A 23,698-nucleotide genomic window follows, 5' to 3' on the forward strand; every position below is an offset into this window, starting at 1 on the left:
AACTTTGATAAATAATTATATGAGATATTGATTTTGGGGTTATTTATTAAAAGAGGGTGCGTGTGTTGCAATGTTGTGTTTATTCTTCCTGCACTTGATTTCAGTCCTGTAGAACGACAAAGGAAGGCTACACGGGTGAACCCCATGGGTTGACATTCATTGTTCACCATAACGAAAACAGTTTATGAGCTTTAATGTATCGAGGTACAGTGCAAAGTCTCTTGAACGGAGCATTAAAGGCACTGGCCACTATTGGTAATTACTCAAAATAATTGTAAGCATAACAACTTACTTGGTAACGAGTAACAGAGAGCTGTTGACAGTATACAACTTTGTGAGAAACGGCTCCCTCTGAAGTAACGTAGTATTTGAGAAAGAAGTAATTTATCACTTCAGCTGAGGTCTCGAATTCAATCACCTGAAAGCACACAACTTGAGTGACAAGGGTGTTTTTTCTTCCATTGTTCTTTTGCAACTTGAGTTCAAATTTTCACAGGTTTGTTATTTTATGAATAATGTTGAGATACACAGTGAGACCGAAGACTGGTCTTTGACAATATTACCAAAGGTGTCCCTGCCTTTTAATTCTACCCAGGGAAATGTTTAGAAAAAGGGCAAAGATCTGTTTACAAGTCTCATTGTTGATTTCAGATTTGTTCTTAATCGGGAAATTATAGGGAATTCACCTTTTAGTCATTTTCCTTTTAGGCAAACAACTTTGGTGTTCATGGAATTGGAGGCATGGTATAGTGAGGTATGGTTTGCGGTAAGACCGTGTGCCTAATCTAATTGCAGTAGAAATTATGTTCTTTCGAGAAATTGTCTCGCTGGACATTCCTCTATACCGCGAAGATGTCATGAGTGTTCAACTGTACGTCATCTGTGGTATTAATGGTCTGATTTTCAGTATGATTATTATTGATGACTATTTGTCTTTGTGGTTCTGGTATACTGAAGATGTTATGTCAAATTTTAAAATTATTTTGAACTAAAAATTCATACTGGGATTTGTGTGTAGATTTTTTGAATGAGTTTAAAATAAAATAATAAACGTATGTAAGTGTTAAACGTTGCCGTATATGAGGCATGTTTAAATGGGTTTGTTTATATTACTGTGTTTTACTATGTTTATTTAATTGGAAAAGCAGCTAGCTCCGTTGCTAGACGTTATACGTATTGGACTGGGAGCAAGGAGAAAATTCCTGTAAGTGTCTTTTTACTTTTTCGCCTGGAATGAACGCAGTGAATTATATAAGTAGTGTCTAAAACCACCTCCAAACACCAACGGGCACTCAGGTGCACTGGATAGTTCCATTGCGTGTTCTACCCAGAGCTGGTACACCCGGTTCGAATCCTATGCCTGTACATATATAGACTTGATTTTACTGCTGGCCGCAGGAGTGGATTGGGGTCCGTCATGTCTATCCCCAAATTAGGTTGGATGAATTTTGCCGGGTGGGAGAGTAAAGGAGGGACCGGGACTAGCCAATCCCAGAAAGGAACTAATGGGTGATCACCACGCTGGTTTCGACCAGACTTTGAGTCCCCTGAACGCCTGGTCGTCACTCTGACTAACTCTTTGCACAAATTAACTTTATTTGTTATTAAACTTAAACAATCTAAAAATCAACGTTATTCGACCTTTTGTTTGATACAATTACAAGGGGTGGGGAAACCTTGCAATCTTGTCAAAATCGCAAGGGATATTAAGTCCAAGCATAATTATTTAATTTAGCCCGAAGTTGAAAAAATCGAGACTTTGATCAAATTTTGGGCCAATTTAAACAAATCTCAAAGGATAAGTCCAGCAATTCTGTCGAACTTGGGCCAAAAACTGAAAAATCAACAAGAGGTAAGTCAAACATTTTCATCGAATATGGGCCCAAAACCAAAAATTCACTAGGGTAGAATCCAGCATTTTCATATATTTTTGGCCGAAAACTGAAAAATTCACAAGGGTCATGCATTTTCATCAACTTTGGTCCCAAAATGGAAAAATCCAGAAGGGGTAAGTCCAGCATCTTTGTTGATTTTTGGCCGAAAATTTAAAAATTCACAAGCGGTAGGCCTAAGTCCAGCATTTTTGTAGATTTCGGGTCCAAAACGGAACAATTCACAAGGGGTAAGTCCAGCATTTTTGTCGATTTTTGGCCCAAAACGGAAAAATTCACAAGGGGTAAGTCCAGCATTTTTATAAATTTTGGGCCGAAAACTGAAAAATTTACAAGTGGTAAGTCCAGCATTTTCATCAATTTTGGACCCAAAATGGAAAAATTCACAACGGGGTAAGTTCAGCATTTTTGTTGATTTTGGACGGAAAATTTTAAATTCACAAGGGGTAAGTCCAGCATTTTCATAGATTTTGAGTCCAAACTGGAACAACTCACAAGGGGTAAGTCCATCATTTTTGTCGATTTTGGGCCCAAAACGGTAAAATTAACAGGGGTTAGTCCAGCATTTTTGTAGATTTTGGGCCGAAAACTAAACAATTCACAAGTGGTAAATCCAGCATTTTCATCAATTTCGGACCAAAAATGGAAACTATCACAAGGGGTGGGTAAGTCCAGCATTTTTGTTGATTTTGGGCCGAAAACTGAAAAATTCACAACCGGTAAGTCCAGCATTTTTATCAAATTCGGGCCGAAAAGTGAAAAATTCACAAGGGGTAAGTCCAGCATTTTTATCGATTTTGGGCCGAAAACTGAAAAATTCCCAAGGGGTAAGTTTAGCATTTTTGTTGATTTTGGGCCGAAAACTGAAAAATTCACAAGGGATAACCTCCAGCATTTTTATCGATTTTTGGCCGAAAACTGAAAAATTCACAAGGGGTAAGTCCAGCATTTTTATAGATTTTGGGCCGAAAACTGAAAAATTCACAATGGGTTAAGTTTAGCATTTTTGTTGATTTTGGGCCGAAAACTGAAAAATTCACAACGGGTAAGTCCAGCTTTTTTATCAAATTCGGGCCGAAAAGTCAAAAATTCACAACGGGTAAGTTTACCATTTTTGTTGATTTTGGGCCGAAAACTGAAAAATTCACAAGGGATAACCTCCAGCATTTTTATCGATTTTTGGCCGAAAACTGAAAAATTCACAAGGGTTAAGTCCAACATTTTTATAGATTTTGGACCCAAAATGGACACTATCACAAGGGGTAAGTCCAGCACTTTTGTTGATTTTGGGCCGAAAACGGAAAACATTAACAACGGGCAAGTCCAGCATTTTTGTTGATTTTTGGCCGAAAACTGAAAAAATTAACAACGGGCAAGTCCAGCATTTTTATAGATTTGTGCCGAAAACTTAAAAATTCACAAGGGGTTAAGTTTAGCATTTTTGTTGATTTTGGGCCGAAAACTGAAAAATTCACAAGGGGTAAGTCCAGCATTTTTATCGATTTTGGGCCGAAAACTGAAAAATTCACAAGGGGTAAGTCCAGCATTTTTATCGATTTTGGGCCGAAAACTGAAAAATTAACAACGGGTAAGTCCAGCATTTTTATCGATTTGGGCCGAAAACTGAAAAATTCACAACGGGTAAGTCCAGCATTTTTATCGATTTTGGGCCGAAAACTGAAAAATTCACAAGGGATAATCCCAGCGATTTTATCGATTTTTGGCCGAAAACTGAAAAATTCACAAGGGGTAAGTCCAGCATTTTTATCGATTTTTGGCCGAAAACTTAAAAATTCACAAGGGGTAAGTTTAGCATTTTTGTTGATTTTGGGCCGAAAACTGAAAAATTCACAAGGGGTAAGTCCAGCATTTTTATAGATTTTTGGCCGAAAACTGAAAAATTCACAAGGGATAAGTCCAGCATTTTTATTGATTTTGGGCCGAAAACTTAAAAATTCACAAGGGATAAGTCCAGCATTTTTATTGATTTTGGGCCGAAAACTTAAAAATTCACAAGGGGTAAGTTTAGCATTTTTGTTGATTTTGGGCCGAAAACTGAAAAAATTCACAAAGAGTAAGTCCAGCATTTTTATCGACTTTGGGTCGAAAACTGAAAAATTCACAAGGGGTAAGTCCAGCATCTTTATAGATTTGGGCCGAAAACTGAAAAATTAACAACGGGTAAGTCCAAAATTTTTATCGATTTTGGGCCGAAAACTGAAAAATTCACAAGGGGTAAGTCCAGCATTTTTATAGATTTGGGCCGAAAACTGAAAAATTAATAACGGGTAAGTCCAGCATTTTTATCGATTTTGGGCCGAAAACTGAAAAATTCACAAGGGGTAAGTTTAGCATTTTTGGTGATTTTGGGCCGAAAACTGAAAAATTCACAAGGGGTAAGTCCAGCATTTTTTATAGATTTGGGCCGAAAACTGAAAAATTCACAAGGGGTAAGTCCAGCATTTTTATCGATTTTGGGCCGAAAACTGAAAAATTCACAAGGGGTAAGTCCAGCATTTTTATAGATTTGGGCCGAAAACTGAAAAATTAACAACGGGTAAGTCCAGCATTTTTATCGATTTGGGCCGAAAACTGAAAAATTCACAAGGGGTAAGTTTAGCATTTTTGTTGATTTTGGGCCGAAAACTGAAAAATTCACAAGGGATAATCCCAGCATTTTTATCGATTTTTGGCCGAAAACTGAAAAATTCACAAGGGGTAAGTCCAGCATTTTTATAAATTTTGGACACAAAATGGACACTATCACAAGGGGTAAGTCCAGCATTTTTGTTGATTTTGGGCCGAAAACGAAAAAAATTAACAACGGGCAAGTCCAGCATTTTTGTTGATTTTTGGCCGAAAACTGAAAAAATTAACAACGGGCAAGTCCAGCATTTTTATCGATTTTGGGCCGAAAACTGAAAAATTCACAAGGGGTAAAGCATTTTTATAGATTTGTGCCGAAAACTTAAAAATTCACAAGGGGTTAAGTTTAGCATTTTTGTTGATTTTGGGCCGAAAACTGAAAAATTCACAAGGGGTAAGTCCAGCATTTTTATCGATTTTGGGCCGAAAACTGAAAAATTCACAAGGGGTAAGTCCAGCATTTTTATCGATTTTGGGCCGAAAACTGAAAAATTAACAACGGGTAAGTCCAGCATTTTTATCGATTTGGGCCGAAAACTGAAAAATTCACAAGGGGTAAGTCCAGCATTTTTATAGATTTTGGGCCGAAAACTGAAAAATTCACAAGGGATAATCCCAGCGATTTTATCGATTTTTGGCCGAAAACTGAAAAATTCACAAGGGGTAAGTCCAGCATTTTTATCGATTTTGGGCCGAAAACTGAAAAATTCACAAGGGGTAAGTTTAGCATTTTTGTTGATTTTGGGCCGAAAACTGAAAAATTCACAAGGGGTAAGTCCAGCATTTTTATAGATTTTTGGCCGAAAACTGAAAAATTCACAAGGGATAAGTCCAGCATTTTTATTGATTTTGGGCCGAAAACTTAAAAATTCACAAGGGGTAAGTTTAGCATTTTTGTTGATTTTGGGCCGAAAACTGAAAAAATTCAATTTGGGTCGAAAACTGAAAAATTCACAAGGGGTAAGTCCAGCATCTTTATAGATTTGGGCCGAAAACTGAAAAATTAACAACGGGTAAGTCCAAAATTTTTATCGATTTTGGGCCGAAAACTGAAAAATTCACAAGGGGTAAGTCCAGCATTTTTATAGATTTGGGCCGAAAACTGAAAAATTAATAACGGGTAAGTCCAGCATTTTTATCGATTTTGGGCCGAAAACTGAAATATTCACAAGGGGTAAGTCCAGCATTTTTATCGATTTTGGGCCGAAAACTGAAAAATTCACAAGGGGTAAGTTTAGCATTTTTGTTGATTTTGGGCCGAAAACTGAAAAATTCACAAGGGGTAAGTCCAGCATTTTTATCGATTTTGGGCCGAAAACTGAAAAATTCACAAGGGGTAAAACTTCATTTTTATAGATTTGGGCCGAAAACTGAAAAATTCACAAGGGGTAAGTCCAGCATTTTTATCGATTTTGGGCCGAAAACTGAAAAATTCACAAGGGGTAAGTCCAGCATTTTTATAGATTTGGGCCGAAAACTGAAAAATTAACAACGGGTAAGTCCAGCATTTTTATCGATTTGGGCCGAAAACTGAAAAATTCACAAGGGGTAAGTTTAGCATTTTTGTTGATTTTGGGCCGAAAACTGAAAAATTCACAAGAGATAATCCCAGCATTTTTATCGATTTTTGGCCGAAAACTGAAAAATTCACAAGGGGTAAGTTTAGCATTTTTGTTGATTTTGGGCAGAAAACTGAAAAATTCACAACGGGTAAGTCCAGCTCTTTTATCAAATTCGGGCCGAAAAAGGAAATATTCACAAGGGGTAAGTTTAGCATTTTTGTGTATTTTGGGTCGAAAACTGAAAAATTCACAACGGGTAAGTCCAGCTCTTTTATCAAATTCGGGCCGAAAAAGGAAATATTCACAAGGGGTAAGTTTAGCATTTTTGTGTATTTTGGGTCGAAAACTGAAAAATTCACAAGGGATAACCTCCAGCATTTTTATCGATTTTTGGCCGAAAACTGAAAAATTCACAAGGGGTAAGTCCAACATTTTTATAGACTTTGGACCCAAAATGGACACTATCACAAGGGGTAAGTCCAGCATTTTTGTTGATTTTGGGCCGAAAACTGAAGAAATTAACAACGGGCAAGTCCAGTATTTTTTTTGATTTTTGGCCGAAAACTGAAAAAATTAACAACGGGCAAGTCCAGCATTTTTATCGATTTTGGGCCGAAAACTGACAAATTCACAAGGGGTAAGTCCAGCATTTTTATAGATTTGTGCCGAAAACTTAAAAATTCACAAGGGGTTAAGTTAAGCATTTTTGTTGATTTTGGGCCGAAAACTGAAAAATTCAGGGGTTTGCATTTTGTTGAGGCCGAAACTGAAAATTCACAAGGGGTAAGTCCAGCATTTTTATCGATTTTGGCCGACCGAAAACTGAAAAATTAACAAGGGGTTCCGAAAACTGAAAAATTCACAAGGGGTAAGTCCAGCATCTTTATAGATTTTGGGCCCAAACTGAATATCCACCCGAAACTGACAAATTCACAAGGGGGTAAGTTCAACACTTTCTTCGTTTTTTGGCCCAAAACCGAAAAATCCACTTGTGTTAGTCCAGCGTTTTCATCGATGTTGGACCCAAAACTGAAAAGGGGTAATGGTCAGCATTTTTGTCGAATTGGTCTGAAAATGAGTAACCAACAGCATTTTTATCAAATTTTGCCTCAAATTTGAATAATCGCAAGGAGATGCACAGCAATGATTTTTAATCAAATTTCAGTTGCTTTTAAATATTCACAAGAAATAAGCCTTGCAGTTCTGTAAATTTTGCCCGTTTTATTGCAATTTTTAACAACCTTTGTGTCCTTGTAAAAAAGAGTCAAATTCCTTTGGTATTATATAGACTGTTATAACAAAGTTAAGGTAAATTTGTGCAAAGAGTTAGTCAGAGTGACGACCAGGCGTTCAGGGGACTCAAAGTCTGGTCGAAACCAGCGTGGTGATCACCCATTAGTTCCTTTCTGGGATTGGCTAGTCCCGGTCCCTCCTTTACTCTCCCACCCGGCAAAATTCATCCAACCTAATTTGGGGATAGACATGACGGACCCCAATCCACTCCTGCGGCCAGCAGTAAAATCAAGTCTATATATGTACAGGCATAGGATTCGAACCGGGTGTACCAGCTCTGGGTAGAACACGCAATGGAACTATCCAGTGCACCTGAGTGCCCGTTGGTGTTTGGAGGTGGTTTTAGACACCACTTATATAATTCACTGCGTTCAAGCAGAAAAAAAGGACAGTAGCCGGATTTGAACCCGGGTCTCGTGAACAATAGTCCACTAGATTATCCCGTCTAGCTACGGGGCTACCTGCCTCTTCAAGTTAATACTTGAACTACAATACATATTAAACAAACACAGTTTATAACACGTCACTATAGATGGATTTGTTGTCTTGTAAACTCGCTGGTTTATACCCTTTGGGAAGATCATAATAAATATGCTGGACCTTACCCTCTCGTGGCGATCTTTCAAATTTGATGGCGAAATTTGACAAAAATGCTGGATTTACCCCTTTGCTATTTTTTTCAATTTATGCCCTGAAATTGATAAAAATCCTGCGAAACTTTCAATTAAGGGCCCAAAAAAAATTGGTTAAAAACACTGGACTTACCCCCTGAGAAATTTTCAATTAGGGCCCAACACAAAACTGGTTAAAAATACTGGACTTACTCCTTGTGAAATTTTCAATTTAGGGCCCCAACACAAAATTGGTAAAAAATGCTGGACTTGCCTCTTGTGGTTTTAAAAAACCTTTGACTGAAATTTGTCAAAAATGGCTCAGAGAATTTTTATTTTTTATTTTCCCCGCAAAACGGAATCATACATGGAACAATTAAATAAACGAAATTACAAAAACATCCAACAAAAATAAAAACATTTTTTTGAAACCTCAACAATTCTCTTTGCATTGTCAACTTTAATAAACAAAGTATTGTTCTTTTCCAAATAAATATTTCTCATAACACAATCATTTTTATAATATTTACATGTGTTTAAAACATGACAACTACCGTGCAAGGCAAGTTACTGTCTTTAATAATAATAATCACAATATAACAAATTTTAAGGCATTTTAAAGATTTGAGTTAGTTTACTAATGCTGAAATGATATCATTGGTAATTATTGTTGCAGTTTCCATGGTTTCTGCAGGAAAATGTGAATTGAGTTTGATTTTAAATAATAAACCACAAGGAAAACCGACTGAGTGAATTTTAATTCATTTCATGTTGAACAAAAACAAACTGACGAGAGCAGGATTTGAACCAGTGACCTCCAGATTAATGTGCCAGCGCTCTACAAACTGAGCTGGATTAAGTATGAATGCGTCGGTGACAAAAGGAAAACACACACTTTAAAGGATGTTTGACACTGCTCTTGAATTGCAAGGGTCGTGGGTTCGAACCCCACCCGAGTAATATGCCTGGGATTTTTTTTCTTCACAGAACTCGGGTTAGTACTGAGTATACAGTGCTAACACACAACGGTGTATATGGGTAAATGGCAGATCATCACTTCAAACTGATACAAAGTTGAATTTTTCTTTAAGTTGAAACAATGTTTGAAACACTTTCACTTGATACTTGCTAATAACATTTACTTTTAGTCTGGTAAGTTATATTGCAGAACACTGCACAATATTAAGTGTTAAATTTGACACCATGGGTGTCGTTACACATTACTATACCTCATACATATTCACGACCGAGAGTCGAGTTCTAATTGGTCCATTCATCATCACGTGCCAGGTACTAATTTTGCTAATTACCAAGCGCGCACGTGAGTATTCACGCAAGTGGTAAATGCGCGTGACAAGTAATAGCTCTCCGGGAGATATTCTACTTGTCATGCGCATATACCATTGTGCGACGTCATCCCCGGGCGCTTATCTACTTGTCATGCGCTTTACGATCGTGGTACTGTTAAGTATACAGGCATGAACAACGCTCTCTCTAGCCACATCCAACACATGAACAAACTTATCATGTTGATTTTATTTCACAGTCATCATCTTGCTCAAAACTCATGTTCCGGTAACTGAATATGTATGAAGTTCAGTAAAACAAATATAACATGGTTTATTTCGGGTGACTAGTCGATGAGCTCCCCTCGGTACTGGAAGTTGACAAACTAGATCCCTCGGCTTTGCCACGGGAACTAGTTTGTCAACTTCCAATACCTCGGGGAGCTAATATAGACTAGTCACCCGAAATAAACCATGTTATATTTCTTTTTTGTATAATAGATACCCAGGAGAGAATCAAAGTTAACTTAAAAGGGTTTAAAAAAACACTAGTGCAACTGTTTTGGCAGGAATTAAGTGTTAATTTAACTTCTTAATGTGTAAATTGTTATTATTTTATTGCTGGTAAATGAAGTAATCTACCTTTTATTAAAAAAAATATTTATGTTTGCAGGTAGCAATTGACACATGCCAGTGTTTATCAACAACCTTGCAAAAACACACCTAAAGTTCATATTCATTGCTACTTTTTTGTTGTTGTAAAGCACCTGGGAGCATTTTTAATGGATTTGGCCCTATATAAATGTTTATTATCATTATTATTACTTCAAATATATTTATGTTGATAACAGTTTGAGGTTAAAAAAAGAGCTTTACTCCTGTCCAGTTTCTTTGGTGACACTCTTAAACTTTCTAGTGAAAAACATCTCTTTTTTAATGTTCACAAATCTTATGAAATGTACAGTGTCTTCTAATGGCCCAATTCCAATTAATTAATAAAACAAAAAAATATATAAAAAAACCGCCGCCTACCCCCCAAAACACACTTCTTTCCACCTTTTTCTCCCCAATGCATCTATGCATCTATTTCATTTATATTAAGTGTCCGCTTTCTTTACAACTACATCACTTCAAATCAGGTCGTTTCTGACTAACTATTGTTACACCACATGCCGGTCTGCGTAGTTGTTGATATAAAAATCACTTCCTAAACTTTGAAAGTGTTTATCAACTAAAAAAGTGTCAGTGGACAATTGCGGTATAGTGGTCCATCATTAAAACATAGCTAAAACAATCAGCCCAGAAGTTTATATCCACACACATCCACAAATACAGATTCTATCAACTTATTGTGGACCGATGAATGCTTAGTTGATACACCACCTCAGTCAGTATGGTAATTGATATAAAAACAATGTCACAGACTATACCTGCATTACCGCCTATTTTTAGGTCTGTGGATGATCCAATTGTCCATCATAACAATTGAGCTAAAACATCAGCCTAGTTGTTGATATCCACACACCTCAGTACAGATTCAATCAATAGTGGATCAGTGGACGTTTAGTTGATACATCACCCCAGTTAGCATGAAGCAAGTTCAATCAAGAGACTGTAGTTGAATAATGAATATTGTCGACCATTGGGCCATTTTGCCAGGCATCCAGGATGTATTTCATGCATAGAAACAGTGACTAGTGGTTGACAAATGGTCGCTGATCGAACTTGCCCATGATTGTTTCGCTGATCGAACTTGCCCATGATTGTTGATCGAACTTGCCCATGATTGTTGATCGAACTTGCCCATGATTGTTGATCGAACTTGCCCATGATTGTTGATCGAACTTGCCCATGATTGTTGATATGGCCGCTGATCGAACTTGCCCATGATTGTTGATATAACAAAATAATATCAAGGAGAGTACCGTCAATTACCGACTTGTTTTAGGTCTGTGGACGGTCCGGTGAAACATCCTGTTGGCAATCTCCACTACCAAGGAGAAGATGTGGAGTGGAAAATCACTGGAATAAAAAGAGAGTGTTCTACTTTTACAACATCTTTCTACCCATATGCATTTTATAAAAAACTATTACAAACGCTTTTCAAAGACCAACTCCACCAATCCAAGGCAACGTGTTCCTTTAATGGGACAGACATTGTAACCATGCCAGCCGACCCCATCTCAAGGAACTTACCAACCCCCTCCCAATCCCTCTTTACTCACCACCACTACCTCCCCGAGCCCCTTATCAAAACTCACCAAGGTTGACAAACCATGCCAGCCCTCCCTCTCTCTAACCACCCCTTCCCTACTCTCCACCTTCCCCCAGGGGTGAGAGTCATTGCCAACAAAAAAGGCTGAAACTTGGATACAAATTCTAAGGCAAGCTGTAATGGTGACGTTTCCACCTTTTGGTAACCCCTGGATTTATAGATTCCAAGGAGGTTTTGGGAACAGTGTAAAGGCCGGTTTATAGTCGGTCGCGCGATGGTCGCGCGATGGAGATCTTGACGCGCGACACAGTTTATAGTCATCGCTGAGGCCTAAAAACTGTGTTTTTTCTTGATCGCGCATCAAGATTTCCATTGCCTGGCCATCGCTCAACCATCGTGCGACTATAGCGCGACCGACTATAAACCGGCCTTAAGGGTGTTTGCAGTACTAAAGAAGTACACCAAAGAGCTGGATTTCTTTACTATGTGGAACAATACGTGTCTGATTTTATTCCCCAGGCCAACACAAAAAGTCTGAACAAATCTCATCCCTGCTCCCCCTGACTCTCCCTCAAACCACCCCCCTACCTTACCCACCACCTTCCCCCTAAGGCCCGGTTCTTACTTCCTGTGAATGCAATACGATACAAATGTTGACGTCAAAAATTCGCAACGAATAGTTCGCGTCAGTTGACTTGTGCTCAACTCCTAGGAAACATTCGCTGTAAAACATTCGCTGCAAAACATTCGCTGCAAAACATTTGTTGCAAAACATTCGCTGTAAAACATTCGCAGCGAAACATTTGCTGCGAAACATTCGCTGCAAAACATTCGCTGCAAAACATTAACTGCAAAACATTCGCTGCAAAACTTTCGCTACAAAACATTCGTTGCAAAACATTCGTTGTAAAACATTCGCAGCGAAACATTCGCTGTAAAACATTCGCTGCAAAACATTCGCTGCAAAACATTCGCTGCAAAACATTCGCTGCAAAACACAGCCCTAAGACGTCAAAACTCACTTCGCATTCGCATGAAGTGTGAACCGAGCTTCACTCTTCATCAAAACTCACCATGGTTGGCTTGGTGTAACAGCTTCATTTCCGCTGATGATAAACAATGGGAAGAGAATAGAGAAGAGGCATCCTCTGATGACGTAGGACGATGGTAAAGACGTCAGGACGGCCAATGGGAGACCAAAACCAAAGAAATACGGCCAGTTGAGTTCGATCAACGACAGCCGTCGATGGACCTTCCAACCTGTCAAGATAATAGCAAAACAAAGCTTTAAAGGAACATTACAGAATTGGTTTTGCTATCAAAACAGTTGCTGGCAGTGTACACACTTTATGTAATCCACCATATACATGAACTGACAAACTTGTAGACGTTTGAGATTGATCGGCTGTCTGGGTCACAAGAAAATAGTGAAAAAAAAAAGATTACAAATTCTGCATTGCATCGATGCCAAAATACAAAATGAATAAAACACTCACTGAGCGATAAACTCCAAATACGAAGTTAGATTATTTATTTCTCATCAAATATGACCTTTCAGACAGAAACATTTCAAGGGATGTTTTCTACTATCATCATCAATAGACCGTGTAAGTTTTATGTAAATCTGTGATCTTCACGATTTTTGTTTCTTACCAGTTCTGTAACGTACCTTTAACAGAGGGCAAGGCCATTTTCATTTTGCACAGGGCACAACCATTGGAAAATCTGGTCTGTGGTAAACCATAACTCATAATTCAAAAACCTAGTCCCACATACCTTGCAGGAAATACTGTATGTTTCAGCGCTTTGAGACGCCCTTTGGGTGTATAAAGCCTAGTCCCACATACCTTGCAGGAAATACTGTATGTTTCAGCGCTTTGAGACGCCCTTTGGGTGTATAAAGCGCAGTATAAATATTGACTATTATTATTATTATTATCAAAGCAAACACCAAGGCCGAAACCGGGAACGGGGTCTGTTTCCTTCAATGTATAGTTCCAGGCCAGAAGGGGCGGCAGTAGGTAACTAAAAAAAAAATACTGTTGGATAAAGTTTCAGCTTCTTTTTTCACTTTTAATTTTCAATTTCAGAACTGTGAGGTTCTTGTGGCAGAGCTGTCAAGGGCGGTGGACTAAAGTTCTGTCTTACAGAATGTGGGTTTGAATCCTGGCCTGGTCAAGTCACAACAATAATGTCCTTGATCAAGGCACTTTATGATATTTGCTTCTGCCTAACCAGGAGTACAAATGGGGTACCGCGAGAGCTGGGGGTTGACCTAAGAATGTTCTTAGTCATTTAATGCCAATGACATTGTTGTCCCTTCCTCTTATTGCTGCAGTGTTTTGTTGTGGGTGCAGTTTTTGTTTTCAATAGTCTGGTTTTGCTTGTGTTTTTCTTTTGTGTGATTTTTAAATGTTTCAGTGCAATCACCTTTTTATATTGTATAGTTATATTTTTATTGTTGGCAGGGGTCTGGTTTTACACATCTTTTTACGACAGTTTTTATACTTTTGTTTTAACCTTGACAGCCTCCGTACAACTTGTAACTATTGTGTATGTCTAAAGATTTAAAAAAAAAAACAGAAAAAAAAACAGCCTGGTGAGCCATATTGGCTCCCGACAGATTTTTACTTCTCAAAGGAAAATTTCTTTTTCGGAACTAGACTCACCCATATTGAACCATTTATACTCAAAAGCATAAAGTGAGTTTAGAAGACACAGATGAAGTAGACTCAAGACTTGACCCACGCCCGGTATGGGGACAAGGCTCACCAGCATACTCTGGGGAAAAAATCAACAATCACATAATGAGAAGTTTGAAGAAAAGCAAGACAGTTTTTGATTGATATAGGGCATCTCAGGGCTGTATGCTTCATTTTTGAAAGGGCAAGGACACCAAGGCATTTTCGTCTTGGTAAAGGGCACCCTATGATGAAATTGCAAATTTGTACTGGAGCATTTCAAGGGCACCAAGGCAATGACCAGGGGACACGGAGGCAATCGCTTAGAGGCTTTTGCATTAGGCGCTTTACAAATGTCTTATTATTATTATTATTATTAATCGCCTTCGTTGCCTCCGTGAAGTATCAAGCCTGGCATCTCTATGATGATCATTTCAAAGGGGCATCAAGTCATACACCAGGGGGCATTAATGCAATGATCAGAGACATCAAGGCATAGACCAGGGGCAACAATCATGGAGCAAGCCAGAGGGGTTTCTGGGTGACATTTGGACACCAAGGCAACGACCAGGGGCAACACCCATAGTGTTAGCCAGAGAGGTGTACATGTATGTGTGTCTTTTGGGCACCAAGGCAAAACCGAGGGGCACCAAGAAAATGACCCGTGGGCATCAAGGCATTGGCCAGGGGCACCAAGGCAATGAACAGGAGCACCAAGGCAATTGTTGCTTCATCGCCTCTGTGAAGTATCAGGTTTAGAATCGGTATTGAGAAAAGAGGAAGACAGACTAACAAATTGGCTTTAACCTTGTTCAGGGGGATAGCGGACAAATGTTGTCGGATGATAGGGGCAAAGTGGGAAGTGGTGAATTAAGGGGTTACTTAACAACTTACCTGTATGAGAAAGAGAGCCTGTACGATTACACTGAACAATAAATCAGCAATAAGTTCACTGAGATTAGGAAGTTGAGGACGGCCGCGGGACTTCCGGTACGCTGCATCGGCAATGTCCTTCGGAAACAAACAAAACCAAATCAAGTTGACTGGAGCAAGACTTAAAGCAACGACCTCCGGATTGACTAATAGGGTGACAGCCAACATAGGGCTGGGTAGCTCAGTTGGTAGAGCGTTTGTATGTTAATCCAATAGGGCAGTTGTTCAAATCCTGCTCCGGTTAATTGTTCTTTGTTCAAACCCAACTTATTTAAAGTTTCCCCAGTCAGTTTCCTTTGTGGTTTAAAACTCAGTTTTGTATTAAAGCGATGTTGGCGTCTTTCTCTGTAATAGCGCCCTGAGCACTTTTGTGAATTCGTGCACTCTATAAGACCTCGTTATTATGTCTCGTGGCTGAGCGGTCAAGCACACTGGATGGTGAAAGTGAGGGTTCGAGTCCTAAGGAATGACACTAACCATTATTGCTTCAGTCTTTGGAACAGACTTCAATTTGGTTGAGTAAATGACACTCATAAAGCCTGTAAGCACATAAGCTTGCTAAGCACAGAAAAGCCTTGTTTGTAATAGCAGAGACATATTACCAGCAAAAACTCCCTCAGGTTTACAGTGTTGCGACTGGTGCCTCACTCATATTTGGCTTAGGAAAACATACTTTCCGCGCTTAATGGCTTTATGAAATTGTGCCCAGGCCTGTAGTCTATCACGAACTGTACGTTTGGCTTACCTGAAACCAGAGACTGCTTACTGCTCTGCTTAGCACAAAGAGAGGAAGAACCCAGAGTGCGCTGAATGTGTAGGACATCATTGGACCCATCCAAGCCCAGACTGTGGTGTTCGATAAAGACTGACCTGAAATACCTAAACAAATAAAAATAAAATAAAAAATGAACCAAAATGAAATTAAGTACTGCCCTTGTTGTTCCTCAAAATGGTAACTCCAGTTTTCTTCAAGGGAAGTGTAGGGGATGATAAGTGTGGATACAATTCTTTTGATTTAAAAAGTACAAAGCAAGTGCTAATATTAGGATGAGTGATGTGGAAGATGATGAACAGATGTTACTGTTTCAGATGTGGGAGGAAAACAAAAATGGGGGAATCCCATGTCAATCATAAAGGGACAGAATATCTACCCAACATACAAGACTTCGGACTGAGGAGGGATTCGACTCCAGATTCGACTAGACACCATGTTGGATTCCCCTCCCCCAAATTCAAGCTCTATGGTAACAGCAGTTTAAGACACTGACACTATTGGTAATTGTCAAAGAGTAGCCTTCACGGTTGCTGTATCTCAACATATACATAAAATAACAAACCTGTGAAAATTTGAGCTCAATCGATTGTCGAAGTTGCGAGATAATAATGAAAGAAAAACACCCCTGCAGGGCTTGAATTTCACGCTGGACTGCAGGCCCGAGGCCAGTGATTTTAGCTTCGGTCCAGTAAACTTTATGCCGGCGGTCTTTTTTTTTTTTTTATGTATACTAATATAGTTACTTTTACAAATAATTATATGAAATATATTGTCTTTCATTAAAAAATGTATTTCAATCTCATTTAAAAAAAAAGGTTTTTGTTTCACTTGTCGTCAAATCAGTGTTCTGAGCACGCCTGCGGCGGAACGTCAATCCGTCCTTTTTTTCACGTGCATCAGGCTGCATACAAGTTTTCCATTCAGTTTACTCATGCCCACACCTTGTACATCTAGTCTCAAACCATTTATGTTCATGCACCCGGGGAGTGAGCGAGCGGGGACGAGGGAGTGATGTGTTGGTACCCGGCGCGGCGGCACACCTTAGTACAGCAATGTTTGTTTACCACTGACCATGTGTAAAGTCTGATACCTTACAAAGGAGTGTTGAATTTGCATTAAGAAGGTCTGGTTGCAATACCACACATCCCTGTGTTGCATGGATTAAAAGTAAGGTCTTGTTGCCAAACGTCTTGCTAAGTATGGCTACCAACAGTGATGAGCTTTTTATGACGATCTTTTTATGAATGCTGCACGTTGCAGTGTTTTGTTGGTGATTTGCCTGTCAAATCGGAATTTGTTTTTTTGAGGCGCAAGAATGACGTGAAGTAGGTATATGGAACTTTATTGATTGGGTTTCACAGCAAAAAAAAAGCCTCCCAAGGGATGAAAAATGGATGAAAAAGGCCTGCTGTTCTATCGTGTTAACTTTTTTTTTCCTAATAAAATTTTTGTCTTGTAAAAAATCTTCCGGTCCAGTAAAAATTCTGAGCAACAAGCCCTGCGGTCTTGTGGATTTTTTCCCCTGCCCTGTCACACGAAGTTGTGTGCTTTCCGATGCTTGATTTGGAGACCTCAAACATGTCAAATTCTAAACCTGAGGTCTCGAAAATCAAATTCGTGGCAAAATTACTTTTTTTCTTGAAAACTACATTACTTCAGAGGGGGTCGTTTCTCACAATGTTTTATACTATCAACCTCTCCCCATTACTCATTACCAAGAAAGGCTTTGTGCTAATAATTATTTGGAGTAGTTCCCAATAGTGTCCACTGCCTTTTAGTACTCACCAAGTATACTCTGAGTAGTGAATTGTAACGTCGGTAGGACCAGACTGTTGAAGGCCACAATGCTGAGCCAAAACACTCCGCCGTTCAACAAACAACATTGTAGGATGCGTTGCATTACTTTCTGCTCACTAGAAGTTAAAACAAAAAATATATAAAAATAATTGGGAATATTCGTGAAGTACAAGTTTACCAAACAGTTTGCCATATTTCTTTCCAATAATGATAAATCCTTTTTTTTTGTGCATAAAAACGAGCAGGCCTGATACTTCACGGAGGCAACGGAGGCGATTGCCTCCGTTGCCCCATGTCATTGCCTTGGTGCCCTTGAAATGCTCCAGTAGAAATTTACAATTTCCTCATAGGGTGCCCTTTGCCAAAGAGAAAATGCCTTGGTGCCCTTGTCCTTTCAAAAACGAAGCATACAGCCCTGAACGAGGATAATTGCACAGCTTTGGGCAAATGTTGCAGAGTGTCTTGATCAAGGACACAAGTCAAAAGTGTAATTTAACAGGATCCAAAACCACACTTTGTTAACTTAACGATATATTAGAAAGGAAGTGTCCCCGTTTGAATCGACTTTTGCAGACCTTTCTTTTTTCTCTCGCACAGGAATCGGTCTCCTTTGAGTCTCTCTTCTCTTCTCTTCTTGCCGTCGTTTCTTCTCCTCAGCCAAGGCGTTAATCTCGGCATCGACGCGAAAGATGAAGAGCGCCCCCAAAACCGCATCACGCATTCCGTGACAAAGGTCCGAAATGATGAGTTTCATGGAGTCTGTCATTGTACAAGCTGCAAGAAAAAAGAAGAAACATATCATGCTATTGTCTCGTTCGTCAAAGTGATTGTACCTCACTCAGACCATTTGTTCCAAATATCAATAAGGCAAAGTAGGGCCCTATATGATACCCTTGTTTTTTTAAACCGTTCAATTTGTTTTACTCCTGTATAAATGAATAATGTAGATTATATAAAATGCAACTTTTACCTGTGAAAAAAACAAGTTAAAAAGTTGATAGCGTTTTTAAGGTACGGAAAAGTTTCCGTATGGCGCCACCACTTTTTCATTAGATATAAAATAATATAGTATCTAATTTACCTCAATGAGATATCCCTTTTTGTAAAAATGAGTGAAAAAGTGGTGGCGCCATAGGGAAAGTTATCCTAAGGTACCACTGAACAACTGGAATGGTTCATTCTGAATTTCCTTGCAGGAAGAGTAATCCGTAAAATACATGGGATAACTTTCCATATGGCACCACCACTTTTTCACTGATTTTTACAAAAAGGGGTAGGGGGGGGGGCCTATCTCATTGAGGTAAATAAGTTACTATGTTATTTCATATAGAATGGTGGTGCACCATATGGAAACTTTTCCAATACATGGTATTTATTTATAAATTAGAATTATACAATCTGGTTGAGAAACGTTTCGAACATGCTAAATATTTCTCAGAATGACACTTCTCAGCTGAAAGGCTTGGGCGTGCATGGCGGGCGGGCCCCGACCGACTCGTGCTGGTCGAAGTGACCGTGGTAGCTGAACACTTTCAAAACAGATTTTTCAGCAAAATAGGTTCCGATTTTGGTACAAATGGAAATAGAAGCTTATAATAAAAACGATTATATTTTCTGAGTAGTTTTTACAAACTTTTCTTGCGGAAAATTAGGTTGAAAATCTTGTCGTTTTTCTTGAGACAGAAATCCTGAATAAAAATAGCAGTAATTCGTTTTTGCCAGAAATCTTGCAAACAAAATTAAGATAATAATATACAAATTTGACATCGTAGGAAAGGTAATTTCATATGCTACAAATTGCATGCACAAAGTTTTTCCAAAAAATAATGTCTACTCACAGAAATTCAAGATTGAAAACAGTACACACTGCAAATTGCGTTATATTTTTTTTTAGTGTGAAAAAATACGGTACACAGCATTGTGACCTTTGTCACCAATGCGGTATCCGGTTCGGCGCTTGCAATAAACAATGTGGTATTGAAATGAAAGGGTTAATAACAATTTGGTTTAGTTAGTTGGCGTTTGGTTTGAACTTGAATTGGTGGCGAAAGGATGTTTAAAAAGCCTCAAAATATTGCCAAATACTTACCTTGCCTTGTCACTAAAACATTGCATCAAGTACTTTTGAGGTTAGACAATGGTTTTAACAAGTTTGATCATCATACATGGCAAGGAACTTGATGATGGATCAATGTTGTGATGTGATGATGCCGAGACTTGCATTAAACTTTTGTCAATCTTTCGTATTACTTTACACAGTGGTACTTCCCAGACTCCTTTATAACAATTATTACACAATTATTACTCTGACAGGACGGGTACCTCTCTAGTAAAGTCGACACGACTTCTCGTCAACAGAGGGCGTTCTACTTGGTGACGAACTCTCCATTTGTTTTGTGCTACCAAGTTTTCGGTCGATAATCACTCATTTTAACCACTTTATCGAATTAAAAACAAAGTTTTTGTAATCATGGGAAGAGGTCAAGACGAGGACGAGGAAGGTCAACCTCTGTGTTGCTGTGAATACATGAATGAAAGTGGAGATAAAAGTCATTTATTGGCGCTGTGTTGTGACTGCCAGGAAGTGGACGAAGCTTGTGACAGGTAGGTTGGGTTGTCAAATTGTATGCCATTCCATTGCCATTGCACTGCCCTGAGCCCAATTTCATAGAGAAGTTCTTAATTAAACCTTAGGCTTAGGAGACCCCCCTTTCTGATTGCTAATATAATGTTCATTTCTTTGATCACAGTTTGTCAGTAAAAATGTCAACACAATAAGGTTTATCGACGTGATTCAGAACCGCAATGTGCTATTGCGGTTGGTGGGTAGGTAGAGGGGGCATTCGACGCCTGCGGTGTATGTTGTCATGCATGACACGCACACGCATCGCCTATAACTTTGTGTGGGTTCAACAGCGCCCTCTCTTGATATTTTGCTATTCGTGATAAACCTTTTATTGAAACTGAAACTTTGTTGGTTTAGATTTCCTTTCTGTAGGTTATGGTATAGACCTTATGCACATGACGTCATTTCAGTACGGCGCCCTCGCCTTGAGGTCAAAAGGAGGTTGTTCATTGGCCAATCTATGTGCGTTTCGATTATTTCGTCACCGTTTGACCTCAAAGATGGTGGCTGGATGACGTCAATGCATAAGGTCTATTGAAGTTACTAATGTAATATAATACTTCTTTAAACATACTTCATTGGAAAGACTAAATATATATCTGGACATGACCTTTACTTTGAATTCTTTATGTGAATGGAAGTAGGTCAAACTAAAGAGGTAGAATTTCTTCACGGTTAAGCTATTTGCCGCCAAGGTATCTAGAGTTAAAGCTGAAAAAAAGTACAGCAAACTTTTTTACAATACCTTGAACTGAATTTGTCTGAAAAGAAGCTGCCTCATTTAACAATCTGTCAACTGCCTTTTCTTTTTACAGGCTGCTCAAGAGGCAAACAGTCGATAAAGAAAAATTCTCCAAAGCCTTCTCAGTCGTCAAGGATCGAGTTCGCATCCCGACATTCTTCGGTGCCGGTGCCAAACGTCTTGACCAACTGCTGGACACCACAGCAATCCCACCCATTGTGATCGTCCCGGCGTGGATTTACCTCGCATCGATACACATCATCGCTGCAACTATTTTGTTCTCATTTGTTCCCCCTTTAATTCTTCTTTACCACCAGCTGTTTTTGCGACATCGACGACGGACTCAGTTCTTCATGAGTTGGGGTCTGACGTCCGTGTTTTCAATCTATGGATTCTTTTATTTCTACGTGAGCTCAGACCTCAGCGTTACTGAGTTCACAGTTACAACTGTTTTATTTGTGTTCACTCTAATGGCTTTTTTCAAATCGAAGCACGGACCGGGTGTCGTTAAAGTAGAGCAAGCGTCCCCGAATCAAAACTTTTTCAAAGTCCTACCCGAATCGACGATCGTAACTGAAAGTGACGCAAACCTGCAACGTAGAAATCACTCCGGCAGCGATTGCAGTACCTCAGACAACGGATGTGCCTCGGAGAAATCACATGAGACGAGTGCTCTTATTGGTAGAGAGCAGCATTCTGGTAGCGAAGCCACCAATCAGGAATCAGAAGACTGGTGTGATGTTTGTAAACTACTCAAACCAGAGAGAGCTGGTCACTGCAGGACATGTGGTCACTGCGTAAACAGATTAGACCATCACTGTGTTTGGTGAGTGCAATGCAGAATACAGACGATATAAAATATTTTTAGTTGCACTCCAGGCCTTGGATTTCATGAGGTCATGGCCTACACTGCCCTTGGCTTGGCCTTGGTGCCCCTTCAAAAGCTTCCCATAAATTGTCCAATGGAAGTGCCCTTTTCAAAAAGAAATGGGTTCGCCCTCTAATAGATGAAGTTCCAAGCCCGACACGCTCCACAAACTTGCAAAGAAGGGATCGTATCGCAAAATTTGATACATTTTCTGCCAGAAAACAGTCTTTGTTTATTAGAAGATGTCCCTTGTAAAGTGAAATCAAGAAACTCCAACAAAGAGAATATAAGCACCAAGCTGGCAACAGCCATCTCTCTCATACAGACACTGGTTATCGTCTATGATAGTGAATTGCACAAATCAAGAAATTGTGATACGGTAACTAGACGACAATACTGGTTCTAATCATGTGAAACCAGTGGTTAGCTTTGGAGGTCTCGAACCCACAGCCTTGCGATTGCAAGTCCTGCAGTCTAACTACCATGACCACCTGACCACACAGGCACCCATTTGTCGGGTTTTTAATTCTTGTGATTTAATTTGAAATATCTTGTCTTCTTTATTCTTGGTTTTCAGGATTGATAGTTGCATCGGAGTTGGTAACCATCGTTCGTTTCTACTGGCAGCTATTCTGTTTGTATTTGGTGGTGTTGTAGGAGGATACCAGTCACTGAGCACAATTTGTTCTCTTCGGCTTGATGAGTTGCTTGAATGCTGTGCTGTTTCATTCACAAATAGAAGGTACTAAATTCAATCTTAATTTTGGTTTTACCCTGACACCGGCATCAAAAAATCACAGGCATATTACTTGGGCGGGATTCAAACCCACGACCTTTGCAATTCCAGAGCAGTGTCTTACCAACTTGACTACCGAGGTTGCCCGGTAGCTAGAGGCAGTTTGAATCCAATGTTTCAAGTCCTAAATTCAATCTGTTTTGACCCTCAAACAGTCTGACCACTCCACATCAACCACTGTGTTTTTTGAACGATAGATAAAGTTGGTCAACATACAATACAATTTGCTGACTCGGCTACTACCCAGTACACAGTCAACCCACTTTCTGTCTGACCACTCAATATCATCCACTGTGGATAAACTACATCTAGGTGGTCTGGTTTTGAACTATCATCAGTTATTATTGCCATTAATTTTGAGAGTGACTACCAAATGTTTATACCTTCCCTTTAAATGTTGCTTATTAAGAAAAACGTATCTGGCTGAAATTTCTTAACATGCCTCATTCTTCATAATTTTCTTATTTCTCCTCAGGACCGCAGTCATCTTGGTCTCCATCATCTACACTGCGCTTGCCACAATATGCGTCCTGGCCCTCCTTGTACAACAGTTTCATCTGATCACGCATAATTGGACGTACCGGGAACGCAAACTGTCCACGCGGTCGCACAGGCATCGAGAGAAACTGTTCGAGTTAGACAGAGGCCTTTTGACAAACTGGGTTGATTTTCTCTTAATGAGGCAAGGGGAGGATAAACCTTCGATAGGTTTGACTAATGTGTGATGGATGTACAAAGTTAACCCTCCTACATGTCTGACCATTCATGTTGGCGTTTAAGTGGTATCTAGCCCCGGCTTTTTGATATTGAATCTTAAAGAGTAAAGACACTGGACACTATTGGTAATTGTCAAAGACTAGCCTTCTCACTTGGTGTATCTCAACATATGCATAAAATAACAAACCTGTGAAAATTTGAGCTCAATCGGTCTTCGAAATTGCGAGATAATAATGAAAGAAAAAAACACCCTTGTCA

General features: G+C 39.3%; 2 protein-coding genes across 2 annotated transcripts; one reads left to right on the forward strand and one right to left on the reverse strand.

The window, feature by feature from the left end:
* Positions 1–9,712: 9,712 nt before the first annotated feature.
* LOC117301297 (etoposide-induced protein 2.4-like) lies at positions 9,713–19,918 on the reverse strand. The gene is made up of 8 exons (XM_033785185.1): positions 19,781–19,918; positions 18,267–18,465; positions 17,680–17,807; positions 15,865–15,998; positions 15,081–15,197; positions 14,175–14,286; positions 12,579–12,765; positions 9,713–11,312 (listed from the first exon to the last, which is right to left on the reverse strand). Exons 2-8 carry the CDS (start codon positions 18,455–18,457, stop codon positions 11,222–11,224), a joined length of 960 nt encoding a protein of 319 aa, XP_033641076.1. The 5' UTR covers positions 18,458–18,465; positions 19,781–19,918; the 3' UTR covers positions 9,713–11,221.
* Positions 19,919–20,060: 142 nt separating this feature from the next.
* Positions 20,061–23,590, forward strand: LOC117301298 (palmitoyltransferase ZDHHC23-like). Its single transcript, XM_033785186.1, has 4 exons — positions 20,061–20,295; positions 21,133–21,885; positions 22,505–22,669; positions 23,199–23,590. Exons 1-4 carry the CDS (start codon positions 20,162–20,164, stop codon positions 23,446–23,448), a joined length of 1,302 nt encoding a protein of 433 aa, XP_033641077.1. The 5' UTR covers positions 20,061–20,161; the 3' UTR covers positions 23,449–23,590.
* Positions 23,591–23,698: the final 108 nt, after the last annotated feature.

The sequence above is a fragment of the Asterias rubens genome, chromosome 17 (genome assembly GCF_902459465.1).
Source record: "Asterias rubens chromosome 17, eAstRub1.3, whole genome shotgun sequence".
NCBI lineage: Eukaryota > Metazoa > Echinodermata > Asteroidea > Forcipulatida > Asteriidae > Asterias > Asterias rubens.